Source organism: Mustelus asterias, chromosome 31 (genome assembly GCF_964213995.1).
Source record: "Mustelus asterias chromosome 31, sMusAst1.hap1.1, whole genome shotgun sequence".
NCBI lineage: Eukaryota > Metazoa > Chordata > Chondrichthyes > Carcharhiniformes > Triakidae > Mustelus > Mustelus asterias.
Window position 1 is genome coordinate 5,423,804 of NC_135831.1, and position 20,012 is coordinate 5,443,815.

The 20,012-nt window shown below is 49.3% G+C and overlaps 1 protein-coding gene and 1 pseudogene across 4 annotated transcripts in view; one reads left to right on the top strand and one right to left on the bottom strand.

Annotated features, from left to right (window-relative positions):
* The window catches only part of LOC144481732 (RPA-related protein RADX-like), an 89,946-nt gene extending 72,208 nt beyond the window's left edge, over positions 1–17,738 (bottom strand). For 2 of the 3 annotated variants that reach the window (XR_013495764.1, XM_078200879.1), the window contains exons 1-4: positions 16,563–17,735; positions 6,992–7,137; positions 5,204–5,387; positions 1,380–1,488 (exon numbers count right to left, since the gene is read on the bottom strand). Coding sequence is in view for 2 of the 3 variants with exons in the window: in XM_078200879.1 (XP_078057005.1) it covers positions 1,380–1,488; positions 5,204–5,387; positions 6,992–7,137; positions 16,563–17,193 (1,070 nt within the window). In the remaining variant the exon portion in view is untranslated. Of the gene's footprint in view, positions 1–1,379; positions 1,489–5,203; positions 5,388–6,991; positions 7,138–16,562 lie in introns of all 3 variants that reach the window. The other variant, XM_078200880.1, reaches the window with a different exon arrangement.
* On the top strand, positions 16,964–18,304 carry LOC144481740 (small ribosomal subunit protein bS6m pseudogene; annotated as a pseudogene). The gene is made up of 2 exons (XR_013495767.1): positions 16,964–17,160; positions 17,766–18,304. The product of XR_013495767.1 is annotated as a small ribosomal subunit protein bS6m pseudogene (transcript).
* The last annotated feature ends 1,708 nt before the right edge of the window (positions 18,305–20,012 follow it).

Sequence of the window (20,012 nt, forward strand, 5' to 3'; positions counted from 1 at the left end):
TGTAATTATCTCTACTCTGTGTCCGGATGAAACCCCCGCAGACACGAGGAGAATGTGCAAACTCCACACAGACAGTGACCCAAATCGGGAATCGAACCCAGGTCCCTGGCACTTTGAGACAACAGTGCTAACCCACTGTGCCACCCCATCCACTACAGTCAGGTCTTCAAGGAAATTCAATCAAATTCATCAAGCATGACCTACCCTTTACAAAGGGCGGCACGGTAGCACAGTGGTTAGCACTGCTGCTTCACAGCTCCAGGGACCTGGGTTCGATTCCCGGCTTGGATCACTGTCTGTGTGGAGTTTGAACATTCTTCCTGTGTCTGCGTGGGTTTCCTCCGGGTGCTTTGGTTTCCTCCCACAGTCCAAAGATGTGCGGGTTAGGTTGATTGGCCATGCTAAAATTGCCCCTTAGTGTCCTGAGATGCGTAGGTTAGAGGGATTAGTGGGTAAAATATGTAGGGATATGGGGGTAGGGCCTGGGTGGGATTGTGGTTGGTGCAGACTCGATGGGCCGAATGGCCGCTTTCTGTACTGTAGGGTTTCTATGATTTCTATGACTTGCTCTCTCTAACCAGGTGTTCAAGGAGTTGGATAACTCTTGATTATCTTTGATTATAGATACTCTAGTAATTCCCTCACCACGGGTTATAATTACCTGATTTCCCCCCTCACCATTCTTAAACAATGTTCTCAGTTTATTTATCAGTGTCACAAGTTGGCTTACATTAACACTGCAATGAAGTTACTGTGAAAATCCCCGAGTCGCCACACTCCGGCGCCTGTTCGGGTAACACCGAGGGAGAACTTGGCACGGCCAATGCACCCTAACCTGCACATCTTTCGGACTGTGGGAGGAAACCGGAGCACCCGGAGGAAACCCACGCAGACACGGGGGGAACGTGCAGACTCCGCACAGTGACCCAAGCCGGAAATCGAACCCGGGTCCCTGGCGCTGTGAGGCAGCAGTGCTAACCACTGTGCCACCCAGAGTAAGGGAATTACATGTGCGATTTTCCAATCTAAAAGAACGGCTCCAGAATTGGGAAGATAATAGTTCGGACACCTGCATTTTTCCTCTGCTATTTCCTTTAAAACTCTAGGATGGGAACGATCCATAAAATTCCTGCAGTACAGAAGGAGGCCATTTGGCCCATCAAGCTTGCACTGACAACAATCCTACCCAGGCCCTATCCCCGTAACCCCATGCATTTACCCCCCCCTAATCCCCCCGACACTAAGGGGCAATTTAGCATCAACCTAACCCACACATCGGATCCTGGAGATCTGTCACGGTTTAGTGCCATTTTTCTCTTCATCGTTGTTTGGCTTACGTTAATTTGGTTACTTAGCAGAAATCAGAAAGTGTGCGCTACCTGGTGGCAAAGCAATACTGCAGTGATGGTAACTGCCATTCTTCTCTGACACTCCTGGAATTGATCACAGCAATTTCAGCCGCCGGGTTCCTTGGGTTTAAATTTAGCTCTGCAAAGAGTGCAAAGGTTAAAGGGCAAAGGTGAAACGTGGTATAAAAGGTCGCTGACACATTATCGTAGTTTAAAAAACTATCTTGTGTGGATAGACATACGTGGGGTTACAGCGTAGGAGGTAACGTAACTGGGCACCCATTTAAAGATCCTCTATTCTGCCCTGTCTATGCAAGATTTTGGCTTCCATTTTCTGCTTAAGGCTTAAACTCTAAAACAGAAACAGGCCTGGAGGAACTTGGAGATAAAAGACATAAGCACTGATGAGAAGCTCCACTCCAAACAGTGCTGAGGGATCGCTGCAATGTCCAAAGTGCCACGCTTTGGCTAAGACCTTAAACCAAGGCCCCTGTCGGCACACTATCCCTGAGGTCAGGGGAATTCTCAAAGATAACTTGGTCAATATTTATCCCTCAGTCAACCTGACAAAAATGGCTGATTGTCATGGTGCCATGCACAGATTGGTTGGGATATTCCTCAAGAACACAAGAATTAGGAGTAGGAGTAGACTATTAGAGCATTCAGTCAACATTAAGAGCATTCAAATGGTTATTGGATAAACATATGGATGATATTGGAATAGTGTAGATTAGAGGGGCTTTAGATTGGTTCCACTGGTCGGTGCAACATCGAGGGCCGAAGGGCCTGTACTGCGCTGTAATGTTCTATGTTCTAGACTATTCAGCTCATCGAGCCTGCCCCGCCATTCAATGCCATCATGGCTGATCTTGGGCTTCAACTCCAGATTCCCACCCGCTCCCCATATCCCTTAATTTCCCGAGAGACTAAATGTCCACCTAGCCTTAAATATATTTAACAATGGAGCATCTGCAACAATAGATTCCCACAGATTCACAGTGAAGTAATTTCTCCTAATCTCAGTCCTGTTGGACAGGCCTCTGTGCTAAGACTGTGCCAGACTGTCAGATTCCCCCAGCAGCGGAAAAAATCCCTCACTGTCCACCCAATAAACCCCTTCAGAACCTTGTCTGAGATCACCCTCTCATTCTTCCAAAGGCCAGAGTATCAGCCCAATATACTTAGCCTCTCAGCATAGCACAGGGACCATCTAGATAACCTTTGTCGAACTGCTCCCCAGTACAAGTATATCCTTTCTTAAATATGGGGACCAAATTACTCCATATGTTGCCTCACCAAAGTCCTGTACAAATATAACAGGACTTTCTTATCCTTGTATTATAACAGACATGACATGGCATGATATGACTACTCTTCAAATGTACTTTATTAGCCGTGAAGCATTGTAGAATGTCCTGATGAGATGAGAGTTGGCACAGGTCTGGAAATGCTCCCTTTCTTTAAATGTTCACATTTATTTTATTCGTGTCACAAGTAACATAGAAACCCTACAGTGCTGAAGGAGGCCATTCGGCCCATCGAGTCTGCACCGACCACAATCCCACCCAGGCCCTACGCCCACATATTTTACCCGCTAATCCCTCTAACCTACGCATCCCAGGACTCTAAGGGACAATTTTTAACCTGGCCAATCAACCTAACCCGCACATCTTTGGACTGTGGGAGGAAACCGGAGCGCCCGGAGGAAACCCACGCAGACACGAGGAGAATGTGCAAACTCCACACAGACAGTGACCCGAGCCGGGAATCGAACCCGGGACCCTGGAGCTGTGAAGCAGCAGTGCTAACCACTGTGCTACCGTGCCGCCGTGCTACCGTGATGTAAGTAGGCTTACATCAACACTGCAATGAAGTTGCTGTGAAAATCCCCTGGTCGTCACACTGTGGGAGAATTTAGCACGGCCGATCCACTTAACCAGCACATCTTTGGACTGTGGGAGGAAAGCGGAACACCCGGAGGAAACCCACGGAGAACCTGCAGACGCCGCTGGGAATCGAACCCGGGTCCCTGGCACTGTGAGGCAGCAGTGCTAACCACCATGCTGCCGTGCCCATGGACATGTGGACAAAATTGAAATAGTTAACACAGTTTTCCAGCAGAACTGTGACACGGCAAGTATGCGGGTGTGTGATTCTTAATGTCGGCACTTTCAGCTTCTCTGCTTTTGAAGTTACTGAGATATGGTTGCAGCGTCTCACGCACATGGCCATTCTTGAATCAAGGGGGTGAGGGAGGTGCGGTTTAACCTGAGGGCTGCTTTAACTCTGAGAGACATCAACACAATGTCCAGTCCTCTGTTCACTCGACAACCAGACCCTTTTTAACAAGGACAGCGATTCATGACAATGGATGAATCAAACCACACCCAAATGATCAGCACGGAGGCTTCCTCTGATAAACCATAAGAATCTGGGATAAATGAACTGAGTCACAGCCCCAAAGCCCAAACCTTTCATGCTTTTGCACTGAACTAGCATTCTCATTCTCCATGCTCGCAGGGACAACTGCAATAAAGAATTGAATTGAGGATAGGGTTCAAGCAAAGTTTGGGGTGAAGCAGAAGGAGCTTTACTCTGTATCTAACCCCGTGCTGTACCTGTCCTGGGAGTGTTTGATGGGGGACAATGTAGAGGGAGCTTTACTCTGTATCTAACCCCGTGCTGTACCTGTCCTGGGAGTGTTTGATGGGGGACAGTGTAGAGAGAGCTTTACTCTATATCTAATCCCGTGCTGTACCTGTCCTGGGAGTGTTTGATGGGGACAGTGTAGAGGGAGCTTTACTCTGTATCTAAACCCCATTCTGTACCTGTCCTGGGAGTGTTTGATGGGGGACAGTGTAGAGGGAGCTTTACTCTGTATCTAACCCCGTGCTGTACCTGTCCTGGGAGTGTTTGGTGGGGGACAGTGTAGAGGGAGCTTTACTCTGTATCTAACCCCGTGCTGTACCTGTCCTGGGAGTGTTTGATGGGGGACAGTGTAGAGGGAGCTTTACTCTGTATCTAACCCCGTGCTGTAGCTGTCCTGGGAGTGTTGGATGGGGACAGTGTAGAGGGAGCTTTACTCTGTATCTAAACCCCATTCTGTACCTGTCCTGGGAGTGTTTGATGGAGGATAGTGTAGAGAGAGCTTTACTCTGTATCTAACCCCGTGCTGTACCTGTCCTGGGAGTGTTTGATGGGGGACAGTGTAGAGGGAGCTTTACTCTGTATATAACCCCGTGCTGTACCTGTCCTGGGAGTGTTTGATGGGGACAGTGTAGAGGGAGCTTTACTCCGAATCTAACCCTGTGCTGTACCTGCCAAAGGAATATTTGATGTGACAATATGAGCTAGACAGTGGTTAACACTGCTGCCTCACAGCGACAGTGACCTGGGTTCGATTCCTGGCTTGGGTCACTGACTGTGTGGAGTTTGCACGTTCTCCCCGTGTCTGCATGGGTTTCCTCCGGGTGCTCCAGTTTCTTCCGACACTCCTAAGATGTGCGGGTTAGTATGTTATTGACCATGCTAAATTGCCTTTTAGTGTCAGGGGGACCAGCAGGGTAAATATGGGGAGGTTACGGGGATAGAGTCTGGGTGGGATTGTTGCCGGTACAGACTTTAATGGCCGAATGGCCTTCTTCTGCACTGTAGGGATCCTGTGATCTGAGAGTTTTTTCTAAGGCTGATTCACACTGTACTTGCTTTGTGTGAGTGTTTGTGGGGACAGTAGCAAGGGAACCCTACTCTTTGTCTAAAAGTGCTAATGCAGAACCAATAACTTAAACATTTGTAAAAGCAAAAGATATGATGCAGATATCCACTCTGATAACTTGCTGCGCTGTTCACTGTACCTAGAACTGGCTCTTGTGTCACTTCAGGGTCTTGTCCCATCCGTGTGGCGTAACTTTTCTTCACAATGTAGTTGTGCAGACGGATCACCATCCCTGGTTCCAGATGTTTGTACCAGTCCATACACAGGGAGTTCCACAACACCACTGTCACCGACCACGATTTATCTGCTACCAGGAACTTGGCCTATGGGATAGAAATCGGGAACAGGTAGAGGAAAATAGAAGTGTTGTTCGTAGAAATCATAGAAACCCTACAGTGCAGGAAGAGGCCATTCGGCCCATCGAGTCTGCACCGACCACAATCCCACCCACGCCCTACCCCCATATCCCTACATATTTTACCCGCTAACCCCTCGAACCTACACATCTCAGGACACTAAGGGGCAATTTTAGCATGGCCAATCAACCTAACCCGCACATCTTTGGACTTTGTTGTTTTAAAGTACTTTGTAAGTACTCAGAAACTATTTGATTCTCACAGCAGTGCTTGGCCCTGACATCTGCACACATGCATATTTCAGCCAGGGATCCCTGGCTGGTGATGATCAGAAACAATGGGCAGTGGAATTAGTCCCTGAGCTACTGAACGAGCAAAATTGCTAATTTTTTCATGCCTAACTGAAAATGTCTGAACCATGTTCAGGGTTGTGGGTTTTAAACAAAAAGAAAAGATGTGGTTTACACACATAAATTCAAACTTAAATCAATAGCTTTATTCTAGGGGCTTTTGCCTGTACAGAGTACAAAATGAAGCTAAAACAGCAACCTGTGCAACACCCTAATGACATCGCCCTCAAATCACGTGATCAACTCCTGAAGCAATCATGCAACCATTTAAATATATAACAAAAGGGCCAACGACGAGCAAGGTTTATAGGGGCGGCCCCGAGCAGGGGTTAGAGGGACGGCCCCGAGCAGGGGTTAGAGGGACGGCCCCGAGCAGGGGTTAGAGGGACGGCCCCGAGCAGGGGTTAGAGGGACGGCCCCGAGCAGGGGTTAGAGGGACGGCCCCGAGCAGGGGTTAGAGGGACGGCCCCGAGCAGGGGTTAGAGGGACGGCCCCGAGCAGGGGTTAGAGGGACGGCCCCGAGCAGGGGTTAGAGGGACGGCCCCGAGCAGGGGTTAGAGGGACGGCCCCGAGCAGGGGTTAGAGGGACGGCCCCGAGCAGGGGTTAGAGGGACGAACCCGAGCAGGGAGTCAAGGGGTTAAGCTTGAGCAGCGGTGGAAAGACTAATGCAGAGTTGGGGGAAGGTAGAAAGGATACAAAAGAAGTAAGCAGCATGATAAAATGGATTTTAAAGGAACATTTTGCAAGGTGAAATGATTTTGAGCTTAGTTCCTAGGAACGGAGTGATAATGGATTAACAAGTGGCAGAGTGAAAGGTGTGGAGCACACAAAGCAGACGGTGCACTGTGGAGCAGGAGGCTGGAGTGCTTCGCTGAGGCAGAGTGGAGAGAAGCCACGGACTGGCTGCAAAGGAGATCAAGAACCTTCAGACCAAGTTGCCAGTGAGCACGGAGAATCTGTAGAGGGTGTGGAGGGAATGTGCCACCTTGGAGCAGGTAAGATGGTGAGAACTAACCACCAACGTGAGTTCTTCCATCAATTCTATGGGAGCAGAATGGGTCTCAGCCCTTCGTTCCCTCACTGTGAGCCGGCACACCTTCTCCGGGCACTTGCATGAGGACAGACATCTGGTCAAGACGCTGAAGAGTTCCAAGTGCCCAGGGACATATACCCAGCAGGAGTGAAGTGTGGTGCAGAGGTATAGCAATAATGGCGTTTACCTGGAATGGGCATTCCGAATATCGGTCAGGTCGTCCAAAGTGATAGAGTCTGAACTTGCGGAGGATACGGACAATCACTGGCGGAAGGTCCTTTCTCTTTGGCCAGATGTGATCTTCCAGCTGTTTCAGGTTGATATAACGCGATCCTGCGTACATCCAGCAAAAACAAAATCAAAGGCCAGGTCAATACCTGTATTGTGCACCCACAACATCCATCCCCCTTGTGCTCCCCCCTGTTATCATACAGCACAAGAGGGGGCCATTGGGCCCATCATATTGTGTCAGCTCTTTGAAAGAGGTATCCAATTAGTCCCACTAATTCCTGCCTGATCGCCATTAGCCCTGCGCTTTCCCCCCTTATCAAGTATTTATCCAATTTTCTTTTGGAAGTTACTGGTGTACCTGCTTCCATCGCGCTTTCAGGCAGCTCATTGTGGAAAAGAATGTCTCCTCACCGGCGCGCTGGAGATTTTGCCACTTATCTTAAATCTTAAGACTCCATCCCTCATTCCAGCAGAGACAGTTTCTCCCAGTCTAATCTATCAAAACCATTCATGACTTTGAACGCCTCCACATTAACCTTCATAGAATCCTACAGTGCAGAAAGAGGCCATTCGGCCCATCGAGCCTGCACCGACAACAATCCACCCAGGCCCCATCCCCATAACCCCGCTAATCTCCCGAACACTAAGGGGCAATTTAGCATGGCCAATCAACCTAACCTGCACATCTTTGGACTGTGGGAGAAACCTGGAAGAAACCCACGCAGACACGGGGAGAAGGTGCAAACTCCACACAGACAGTTACCTGAAGCTGGAATTGAACCCGGGTCCCTGGCGCTGTGAGGCAGCAGTGCTAACCACTGTGCCACCGTGCCATGAAGTTGAAGCCCTAGATCAGCCATGATCGTATTGCATGACACAGCAGGCTCGACAGGCCATCTGGTCTACTCCTGCTCCTATTTTGTACATTCTGAGGACAAATGCAACTTCTCTAATCTCTCCACTGGGACACTGTAAGGCAACCAGTACCTCACCCTGTGTGGCTGCACAGCCAGCTACCAACATACACTTACATCCTTAATTCATCACGACCCGGGTGTAGCCATTGTTATTGTCCACTCCTAGTTATCCTGAGCAGTGATGATCATGATACTGTTGGTTTTTACCACCGAGCAACTTGTTAAACCAGTCTAGAGGGCATGAAGAGACAGCCACATCATGTGGACTGCAGTCACTTGGGCAAGGCCGGCAGCATCCCTTTCCTGAACTGGTTAAGGTTTGACAACAATCCAATGATTCGCTCGCTGATGCCAGACCACAAATGACCCACATTTACTGACCTTTCCATTGTGGATTTGAACTCAATCTCGAGACTGCTCAACGGAAACATCAAACCCATCACTCAGTAACAATTCAGTTCAATTTCCTCAAGATGCAGATAAAACCAAACAAACATTGTCTCCAATAGCTCAGCAAGTAAGAGCGGCACTGCTGCCTCACAGCGCCAGGGACCCGGGTTCGATTCCCGGCTTGGGTCACTGCCTGTGTGGAGTCTGCACGTTCTCCCCGTGTCTGCGTGGGTTTCCTCCAGGTGCTCCGGTTTCCTCCCACAGTCTGAAAGACGTGCTGGTTAGGTGCATTGGCCGTGCTAAATTCTCCCTCAGTGTTACCCGAACAGGCACCGGAGTGTAGTGACTAGGAGATTTTCACAGTGACTTCATTGCAGTGTTAATGTAAGCCAACTTGAACACTGAATACCAGCAATGGTAGGTAACCTTTCTTTGGCCCCAAAGTTTCTGCAGCTCCTCAACCATCATGGCCAATTCTGGTCTTACACTTTCCTATACAAGTCAATGAACAATGCTCTGAAGCAGGGGAGGTTTTAATCGTCCCTATAGTTATCTGATAGCCAGTACTGCCAGGGTGCCGGTAATCCTGCCTAACTAAACCTGAGAGTTTTGCTACTTGTTTGTACTGGAGGATAGCTAATGTGGTCCCGTTATTTAAGAAGGGTAGGAAGGATAACCCGGGAAATTATAGGCCGGTGAGCTTGACGTCTGTGGTAGGGAAGTTGTTGGAGAGGATTCTTAGAGATAGGATGTATGCGCATTTAGAAAGGAATAAACTCATTAACGGTAGTCAGCATGGTTTTGTGAGAGGGAGGTCATGCCTCACTAACCTGGTGGAGTTTGTTGAAGAAGTGACTAGAATGGTTGACGAGGGAAGGGCCGTGGATGTCGTCTATATGGACTTTAGTAAACCGTTTGACAAAGTCCCTCATGGTAGGTTAGTGCAAAAGGTTGGATCTCATGGGATAAAGGGGGAGGTGGCTAGATGGGTGGAGAACTGGCTTGGTCACAGAAGACAGAGGGTGGTAGTGGAAGGGTCTTTTTCCGGCTGGATGCCTGTGACTAGTGGTGTTCCGCAGGGCTCCGTATTGGGACCTCTGCTGTTTGTGATTTATATGAACGATCTGGAAGAAGGTGTAACTGGGGTGATCAGTAAGTTTGCGGACGACACGAAAATGGCTGGACTTGCAGATAGTGAGGAACATTGTCAGAGACTACAGAAGGATATAGATAGGCTGGAAATTTGGGCAAAGAAATGGCAGATGGAGTTCAATCCAGATAAATGTGAAGTGATGTATTTTGGTAGAACTAACGTAGGGGGGAGCTATACGATAAATGGCAGAACCATAAAGGGTGTAGATACGCAGAAGGACCTGGGTGTACAAGTCCACAGATCCTTGAAGGTGACGTCACAGGTGGAGAAGGTAGTGAATAAGGCATATGGCATGCTTGCCTTTATAGGATGGGGTATAGAGTATAAAAGTTGGGGTCTGATGTTGCAGTTGTATAGAACGTTGGTTCAGCCGCATTTGGAATACTGCGTCCAGTTCTGGTCGCCACACTACCAGAAGGACGTGGAGGCTTTGGAGAGAGTGCAGGGGAGGTTTACCAGGATGTTGCCTGGTATGGAAGGGCTTAGTTATGAGGAGAGATTGGGTAAACTGGGGTTGTTCTCACTGGAAAGACGGAGGATGAGGGGTGACCTAATAGAGGTGTACAAAATTATGAAAGGCATAGATAGGGTGAACGATGGGAAGCTTTTTCTCAGGTCGGTGGTGACGTTCACGAGGGGTCATAGGTTCAAGGTGAGGGGGGGGGGTGGTTTAACACGGATATCAGAAGGACGTATTTTACACAGAGGGTGGTGGGGGCCTGGAATGCGCTGCTGGGCAAGGTGGTGGAGGGGGAACGTTTAAGACTTATCTAGATAGCCACATGAACAGAGTGGGAATGGAGGGATACAAAAGAATGGTCTAGTTTGGACAGGGAGCGGCGCGGGCTTGGAGGGCCGAAGGGCCGGTTCCTGTGCTGTATTGTTCTTTGTTCTACCATCTTCCAACTGCCTTGTCAAGTTTCTGGAACAATTGCTCCTGCTTCCTCAATATGGAGGCTTTTACGAGTGAGAAAGTATGAATCCTATTGGATGAGGATTGGATCTGGCTTACTGATCTGCACCAGCATCCTTGCCTCGGAGTCAGAGGGTTGTGGGGTCACGTCTCCAGAGACTAAAGGCTGGCATCCACAGTGCAGCACCGAAAGGCCGACAGACTTACATTTCTATAGCGCCCTTCAGAACCTCAGGACATCCCAGTACGTTTTGTGCCCAATTCATGACTTTTTGAAGTGTCGTCACTTGTTGCAGTGCAGGAAAGTCGCACAGCAAGCTCCCACAGACACCAAATTTATAACAACCAGAGTTAGTATGATGTTAACTGATGGATAAATATTGACCACCACCACCACCCCCTGCTCTCTCCCTCCCCCCCCACCCCACCACTACCCCCCGCTCTCCCCCCCCCCCCCACTACCCCCGCTCTCTCCCCCCCACCCCCGCCCCCCCCCCCCCCCCCCCCCCCGAACTTCCCTATTTTTCTTTGAACAGCAACTGTAGCAGTGTTTACTTCCACCCGGGGCTGGGTTGTACGTCTCATCTGAAAGGTGGCATCTCTCACAGTGCAGCGCTCTCTCAGTAAACCATTGGTTGCAAAGCGTTTTGGGAGGTGCTGGTACCGTGTGCGATGGAACAATGACGCAAATTTCTTTCTTTAAGGTGTTAAACCTGCCAGCGCTTGTGCACAACTTCTGATCGTGAGTTTCAAATCAGTGAAAGATGTGGGTGGGTGGAAAGGCACACTGAGGCTCAGCTGAAACAGGAAATGAGTGATGTGAGTTAGAACATAAAAGCATTTAAGAGGCACCTTGACAGATACATGAATAGGCAGGGAATAGAGGGACCGCGTAGCGGCATAAGGTCTTTAGTCTGGAAATGCGTCATGTGTCGATGCAGGCTTGGTGAGCCAAAGGGCCTGCTCCTGTGCTGTACTTTGTATGACAGAGAATTCAATCTATGAGCAGTTTTTTAAATTCATTCGTGGGACATGGGCATTGCCGGCTGGGCCAACATTTATTGCCCATCCCTAGTTGCCCTTGGAGGGCAGTTGAGAGTCAACCAGAACTCACTAAAAATTGTTTGCAATTATCAATTTTAGTATCAACCTCCCTGAACTTTCTAATGATGTAAGGTTGCAATTTCACATTTAAATCTCTCTGGAATTGGACAGTGCAGTCACTACTGGTACCTCAGTAAAATGTAATGTTCGGTGGGAGGGATTTTCACACAGTGGCCACTTGAACCAAATTGGAGTGGCGACACAGTCCTTCCAAATTTGGATTGCAGGTAAATAATTCAGGCCCAATGTGGTCCAGGCCATCCTCAGTGTTACAACATTCGAGTTACCACAATTGGCACTAACAACATTTAAATTTTTTTGGGGAGTTTCAAACATAGAAGATAGGAGCAAAAGGAGGCCATTCGGCCCTGCTCCGCCATTCATTACAATCATGACTGATCGTCCAACTCAACAGCTTTCTCCCTATACCCATTGATCCCATTCGCCCCAAGTGCTATATCCAGCCGCCTCTTGAATACATTCAATGTTTTGGCATCAACTACTTCCTGTGGTAATGAATTCCACAGGCTCACCACTCTTTGGGTGAAAAAATGTCTCCTCACCTCCGTCCTAAATGGTCTACCCCGAATCCTCAGACTGTGACCCCCTGGTTCTGGACTCCCCCGACCATCGGGAACATCCTCCCTGCATCTACCCTGTCTAGTCCTGTTAGAATTTTATAAATCTCTATGAGATCCTCCCCTCTCATTCGTCTGAACTCCAATGAAAACAATCCTAACCTAGTCAATCTCTCCTCATACATCAGTCCCGCCATCCCCGGAATCAGCCTGGTAAACCTTCGCTGCACTCCCTCGAGAGCAAGAACATCCTTCCTCAGAAAAGGAGACCAAAACTGCACACAATACTCTCGGTGTGGCCTCACCAAGGCCCTGTATAATTGCAACAACACATCCCTGCTCCTGTACTCGAAACCTCTCTCAATGAAGGCCAACATTCCATTTGCCTTCTTTACCGCCTGCTGTACCTGCATGCTTACCTTCAGCGACTGATGCACAAGGACACCCAGGTCCCTCTGCACACTCCCCTCTCCCAATTTACAGCTGTTCAGGTAGTAATCTGCCTTCTTGTTTTTGCTTCCAAAGTGAATAACCTCACATTTATCCAAATCATACTGCATCTGCCATTGGTTTGCCCACTCACCCAACCTGTACAGATCATTCTGAAGGATCAACTTTCAACTTTACAATGTTGGTTTTGACTTTACGATGCCACGCCAGCCCATCTGTTATATTCCTATAAATATGACTTATAAATTTGACATGTTTTGAACGAGCCTTGAGAAGTTGTGAAACCTCTTGCTGAAACCACACCCCCGGCACCCTTCACTCATCAGGTCGACAAGTCGCTATGGAGAACAGTCAGAGGCCCCCACCGGCAGTGTACTGCCTGGCCAAACTATAGCCCAGAACCCGGAAAACTGAGAAACGAGGCCACAATTTGCCGGTAAAAGTCCTGCCTGGATTACAATGGAATTTCTCGCACCTGTGATCCAAAGCTTTTAGCTCGGCAAGCTGGTGTGGCCCACCAGCAGAGGCCTAAACGTATCAGGACATCGAAACGTCTAAAACCCACTGGTTGCAATGTGCCGGTACAAACGCGGTCTTGTCCTGTTGGCTGAACCAATCCCCCATTTCTAACCCTCTCCTTCGGGGAAATCGTTTCCGACTTACGACGGTTTGACGTACGACGCGGTTTCCAGGGACTAACTGTGGCGTAGGCCCGAGGATTGCCCGTACTGAGAGTGCTCCACTGCTTAGGATGCCGTCCTTTTGGATGAGCCACGATACCGAGGACTCCCCTGCCAAGATCCTAAAACCACATTTCGAGGGGGAGGGGGAGACATGGAAGTTCTCCTGAACAGAGGATCTCCACGGGTTGTGGTAGGGTCCTTTAATGTTTCCGAGACAGAGCTAGATAAGTTCCTGATTAACAATGTAGACCAAGTGTATGGGGGGGCGGGGGGGGGGGGGGGGGGGGGGAGGAGAAATAGAGGGGGTGGAGGGAGGGGGGGGGGGATGTTAGTAGGAAGGCTGTTGAGGCCGCATTCAGATCACACATGATCTTATTGAATGGCGGAGCAGATCAAGGGGCGAGTGGCCTACCTCTGCTACTATTTCGCATGGCCCGATGTTTAGCCGACACACGTTATCTCACGGTCATAGAATCATAGAATTCCTATGGTGCGCAAAGAGGCCATTCGGCCCATTGAATCTGCACCAACTCTCTGACAGAGTATCTTTACTCTGGCCCTATCCCCGTAACCCCACGCCTTTACCATGGATAATCCCATTAACCTACACATCTTAGGACACTAAAGGGCAATTTAGGATGGCCAATCCACCTAACCCGCACATCTTAGGACACTAAAGGGCAATTTAGGATGGCCAATCCACCTAACCTGCACACCTTTGGACACTAAGGGGCAATTTAGCATGGCTAATCCACACACCTTTGCAGTGTGGGAGGAAACTGGAGAACCCGGAGAAAATCCACGCAGACACGGGAATGTGCAAACTCCACACAGACAGTCATCGTTGGACGGAATCGAACCTGGGTCGCTGGCACCGAGAGGCATGGGTCTCCTCCGGGTACAGTGGTTACCTCACAATCTAAAGATGTGCGGGCTAGGTTGATTGGCCATGGTAAATTGCCCTTTAGCGTTGGGGGAATTAGCAGGGTAAATACGTGGGGTGATGGGGATAGGATCTGGGTGGGATTGTTGTCAGTGCAGGCTTGAGGGCTTCTTTCTGCACTGTAGGGATTCTATGATATCTATGTCAAGATCAGGATGTGGAGATACCAATGTTGGACTGGGGTGCACAAGATGAGGTGTCACACTTCACCCGACGAAGAAGCAGCGCTCCAAAAGCTTGTGATTTCAAATAAAACTGTTGGACCATAACCTGGTGTCATGTGACCTCTCATCTCCGTAAAGGTTATTAAGTCATTGCTGTTTCTGGGAGCTTGCTGGCCACAGATTGACGGCCAGGCTACTGCAGTTCAAAGAACAGTACAGCACAGGAACAGGTCTTTCGGCCCTCCAAGCCTGCGCCGACCATGATGCCTGCCTAACCTAAAACCGTACGCACTTACAGAGTCCGTATCCTTCCATTCCCATCCTATTCATGTGTTCGTCTAGTTGCCCCTTAAATTCCGCTATTGTACCCGCTCCCACCACCTCCCTGGGCAGCGCGTTCCAGACATTCACCACCCTCTGTGTAAAAAAAACTTGCCTCGCACATCTCCTCTAAACTATTCCCCACGCACCTTAAACCTAAGCCCCCGAGTACTTGACTTTTCTACCCTAGGAAAGAGAATCTGACTATTCACTCTGTCCATGCCACTCATAATCTTGTAAACCTCTATCAGGTCACCCCTCAACCTTCGTCGTTCCAGTGAGAACAAACCAAGTTTCTCCAACATCTCCTCATAGCTAATACCCTCTAGACCAGGCAACATCCTGGTTAACCTCTCCAAAGCCTCCATATCCTTCTGGTAGTGCGGCAACCAGAATTGTACACAATATTCCAAATGAGGCCTAACTAAGGTTCTGTACATCTGCAGCATGACCTGCCAGTTTTTATATTCAATGTCCCGACCGATGAAGGCAAGCGTGCCGTATGTCTTCTTGACTATCTTCTCCACCTGCGTTGTCATGTTCAGTGATCAGTGAACACGTACGCCCAGATCTCTCTGCCTGTCAATACTCCGAAGGGTTCTACCATTTACTGTATAATTTTTACATGCATTGGACAACTTCACATTTGTCCGGATTAAACTCCATCTGCCAGTTCTCCGCCCAAGTGTCCAAACGGTCTATATCCTGCTGTATCCTCTGACAGTCCTCTTCACTATCTGCAACTCCATCAATTTTTGAGTAATCTGCGAATTTACTAATCAAACCAGCTACATTTTCCTCCAAATGATTTATATATACTACGAACAACAAAGGTCCCAGAACTGATCCCTGTGGAACACCGCTAGACACAGCCTTCCATTCAGAAAATCACCCCTCTACAACTACCCTCTGTCTCCTATGCCCAAGCCAGTTTTGTATCCATCTTGCCAGCTCTCCTCTGATCCCATGTGACTTCACCTTTTGTACCAGTCTACAATGAGGTACCTTGTCAAAGGCTTTGCTGAAGTCCATGTCTACAGCATCCACTGCCTTTCCCTCATCTATCATGTTCGTTGCTTCCTCGAAAAACTCGATCAAGTTAGTGAGGAACAACCTCCCCTTCACAAAACCATGCTGTCTATCACTAATAAGTCCATTTGTTTCCAAATGAAAGTAAACCCTGTCCCTAAGAATCTTTTTCCAATAATTTCCCTACCACTGACGTAATGCTCACCAGCCTACGTCCTGGATTATCCCTGCTGCCCTTCTTAAACAATGGAACAACATTGGCTATTCTCCAGTCATCTGGAACTTCACCTGTAGCCGATGAGGATACAAAGATTTCTATCAAGGCTCCAGCAAATTCCGCCCTTGCCTCCCTCAGTATTCTGTGGTAGATCCATAGAATTTTATAGTGCAGAAGGAGGCCATTCGGCCCATCAATTCCACACCAACCACAATCCCACACTATCCATATAACCCCATGCATTTACCCTATCTAGTTCCCCGACACGAAGGAGCAATTTTCCATGGCCAATCCACCTAACCCCCACATCTTTGGACTGTGGTAGGAAACCGGAGCACCCGGAGGAAACCCACGCAGACACGGAGAGAACGTGCAGACTCCACACAGACAGTGACCTGAGGCCGGGAATCGAACCCGGGGTCCCTGGCGCTGTGTGAGGATCCAGTGCTAACCCACTTGTGCCACCCATCAGGCTCTGGGGACTTATCTACTTTGATGCTTTTTCAGCCCAGCAGCTCCTCCTCATCTCCAGAGTGCCCAGCGCGCTGCACCCAACAGGGGTTATGCCAAGCGCGGTCACCCAGTGGGTATCGATTGGACATTCGTGACTCGGCTGGAAATTGAGACGTCCCTAAGAAACGAGAGATCCTGGTGGTGCAGTTCACCTTCGAGTGGCTGCGCATGGTGCCCTGGGGGTCGTTGGTGCCAGGCTTCCCCATAGTAGTTGGCACTGTCCCACAGGGGCAGGTAGTAACGCCTCTTGGCTCTGATGGGCAGCTCTGGACCCTGGGCTGCCTCCTCCCCCTGGCCGAAGACCAGCAGCTTCTGCACTTTCACCATCTCAGCCGCAGGGGGCGCAGCGGCGCCGTTACCCGGTGAGACCAGCCGGGCCTCCAGCAGGACGAAGACCCGCCGGGCGCCGCCCAGCCGCCGCTCGTCGTACTCGAGGCCCAGGCGCGCCTCCCGCAGCTCGGAGCCGCAGCGCAGCCGGTTGCGGCGGACCAGCGAGTTGAGGGCCGGGTGTAGGACGGCCCGCAGGCGGCAGTGACCGTCCGACAGGCCCAGGTCGTATAAATCGCCGCCGCCGCCTGAGGCCTCCAGCAGGCCGCCGCCGCTGCCCGGGTCCCGCGGGTATCGCTCCACCGACAGCACGTGGATCGCCGCCGGGCAGGCCGGTGGCCAGCTGACAGGCCCGCAGCCGGTCGGTAAGCCGGGAAACATCGCCCGGAAAGCGCAGCCGCCCGCTGCCGCCGCCATCTTGGTGTAGGTTGAAGCCGACGGGCTCAGTGACGCCATTGCGTCATCGTGTTGCGCACTGTCACAATGGTGGTGACGTGTGGCATCGCAAGGTTGGGGGGCGTGGTGGCGTCACAATGTGGATGACGTCACAATGTGGGTGACTCATGGTCAAGCTCACCCATTGAGACCAGAAGCAGGAGGAGGCTGTTCGGCCCTTCCAGCCTGCCCCGCCATTCATTATGATCATGGCTGATCATCAAATTCGATATCCTGATCCAGCCTTCCCCCTCATATTGCTCGATCTCTTTAGCCCGAAGACCTGTGCCTAATTTCTTCTTAAAATCACACAACCTTCTGGCCTCAGCTGGGCCCAGCTGAGTGGCAGCGACTGGATGCGGGTGTTTCTTGGGGGCCTTTGCTTTTCCTGATACGTATTAATAATCCAGGTCCTGGTGTGCCGGAGACAATTTGTGCCCTTGAAAGCCGTGCGGGTTAGGTGGATTGGCCATGCTAAATTGTCCCTTAGTGTCAGGGGGACTAGCAGGGTAAATACGTAAGGTCACAAGGGTAGGGCCTGGGTGGGATTGTTGTCGGTGCAGACTCAATGGGCTGACTAGCCTCTTTCATAGTTTCAGAGGCAAGGACAACAGGAAACTGAATCCACTTATAAAAGAACACACGGGAGAATCAGCGCCGAGCAACTATAACAACATGCCCAGATATGAGCTCGCATTGATTCTGAAAGCCATGCAGCGGACAGAGAAAGTTGCTGCCGTACGTCGCACGGTGGAGGCATTACTGAAGCAGAGAGCGGTGGTGAGGAACCTGGAGAGCTTGGGAGAACGGAGCCTGCCATACAACATGTCCAAACACAATCTGCGGCACACCAGCGCCGGATATTTCTTAGTGGATTTTGACGCCCCTTCTACCATTATCCCAACTGTGTTGGATCAGTTAGGACGTGACATAGATGTAATCAGAACTTCGATATTCAAACACCGCACCCCAGAGACCAATGAAACCTGCGCAGGAATGACCAACCCAACTACGAAGCAAAATTGCATTCCAGAAAGAAATGATATCATGTCATAAGTCAATTAACTATTTAAAAGAACTTATGTCCATGTATTCGATATTGAAAGCTGTAATTTTATTAAAGGAGAAAAGTTTTGGGAAAAAAACGACTTTGTGGGAGTGAATTCCACACATTCACCACTCTCTGGGTGAAGAAATTTCTCTTCACCTCAGTTCTAAAAGCTTTACCCCTTATCCTCAAACTATGACCCCTAGTTCTGAGCTCCTCCACCATCAGGAACATCCTTTCTGAATCTACCCTGTCTAATCCTGTTAGAATTTTATAAGTTTCGATGAGATCCCCTCTCACTCTTCTAAACTCCAGTGAATATAATCCTAGCCGACTTAATCTCTCCTCATCTGATAGACCTGCCATCCCAGGAATCAGCCTGGTAACCCTATACTTGCACTCCCTCTATCGCAAGGACATCCTTCCTCAGGGGGTGGCATTGTTGGTCAGGGAAAATGTTACAGCGGTACTCAGGCAGGATAGATTAGGGAGCTTGTCTACAGACGCCCTATGGGTGGAGCTGAGAAACAGGAAAGGTATGACCACATTAATGGGGTATTATAGACCACCCAATAGTCAGCGAGAATTGGAGGAGCAAATCAGCGGAGAGATAGCTGACAACTGCAAGAAACACAAAGTTGTGATAGTAGGGGATTTTAATTTTCCATATATAGATTGGGACTCGCATACTGTTAAAGGTTTAGACGGTGTAGAGTTTGTAAAATGTGTTCAGGAGAATTTTCTACATCAGTATATAGAGGTGCCAACTAGAGAGGATGCGATATTGGATCTCCTATTGGGAAATGAGTTAGGGCAGGTGACGGATGTGAGTGTGAGGGAACACTTTGGATCCAGTGATCATAATGCCATTAGTTTCAACCTGATCGTTGATAAGGATAGATCTGGTCATCGGGTTGAAATTCTGAACTGGAAAAAGGCCAAATTTGATGAAATGAGAAGGGATCTGGGAAGTGTGGATTGGCACAGGCTGTTCTCTGGTAAGGATGTAAATGGAAAGTGGGAGGCCTTCAAAGGAGAAATTTTGAGAGTGCAGAGTTTGTACGTTCCTGTCAGGATTAAAGGCAAAGTAAATAGGAATAAGGAACCTTGGTTCTCGAGGGAGATTGTAACACTGATTAGGAGGAAGAGAGAGTTGTATGAAATGTACAGGCAGCAAGGAACAGATCAGATGCTCGAGGAGTATAAAAAGTGCAAAAAGCTACTTAAGAGGGAAATCAGGAGGGCTAAAAGAAGACATGAGGTTGCTTTGGCAGACAGAGTGAAGGAAAATCCAAAGAGCTTCTATAGGTATGTTAGGAGGAAAAGGATAGTGAGGGATAAAATTGGTCCTCTTGAAGACCAGAGTGGTACACTGTGTATGGAACCAAAAGAGATGGGGGAGATACTAAATGGTTTTTTTGCATCTGTATTTACTGAGGAAACGGGCATGGAGTCTACGGAAATAGGGCAAACTGGTAGGGAGGCCATGGAACCTTTACAGATTAAAGGGGAGGAGGTGCTTGCTGTCTTGAGGCAAATCAGAGTGGATAAATCCCCAGGACCGGACAGGGTATTCCCACGGACCTTGAGGGAAGCTAGTGTTGAACTTGCAGGGGCCCTGGCAGACATATTTAAAGTGTCAGTATTCACGGGGGAGGTGCCGGATGATTGGAGGGTGGCTCATGTTGTTCCGTTGTTTTAAAAAAGGTTCCAAAAGAAATCCGGGAAATTATCGGCCAGTAAGTTTGACGTCGGTGGTGGGCAAGTTATTGGAAGGTGTGATAAGGGATAG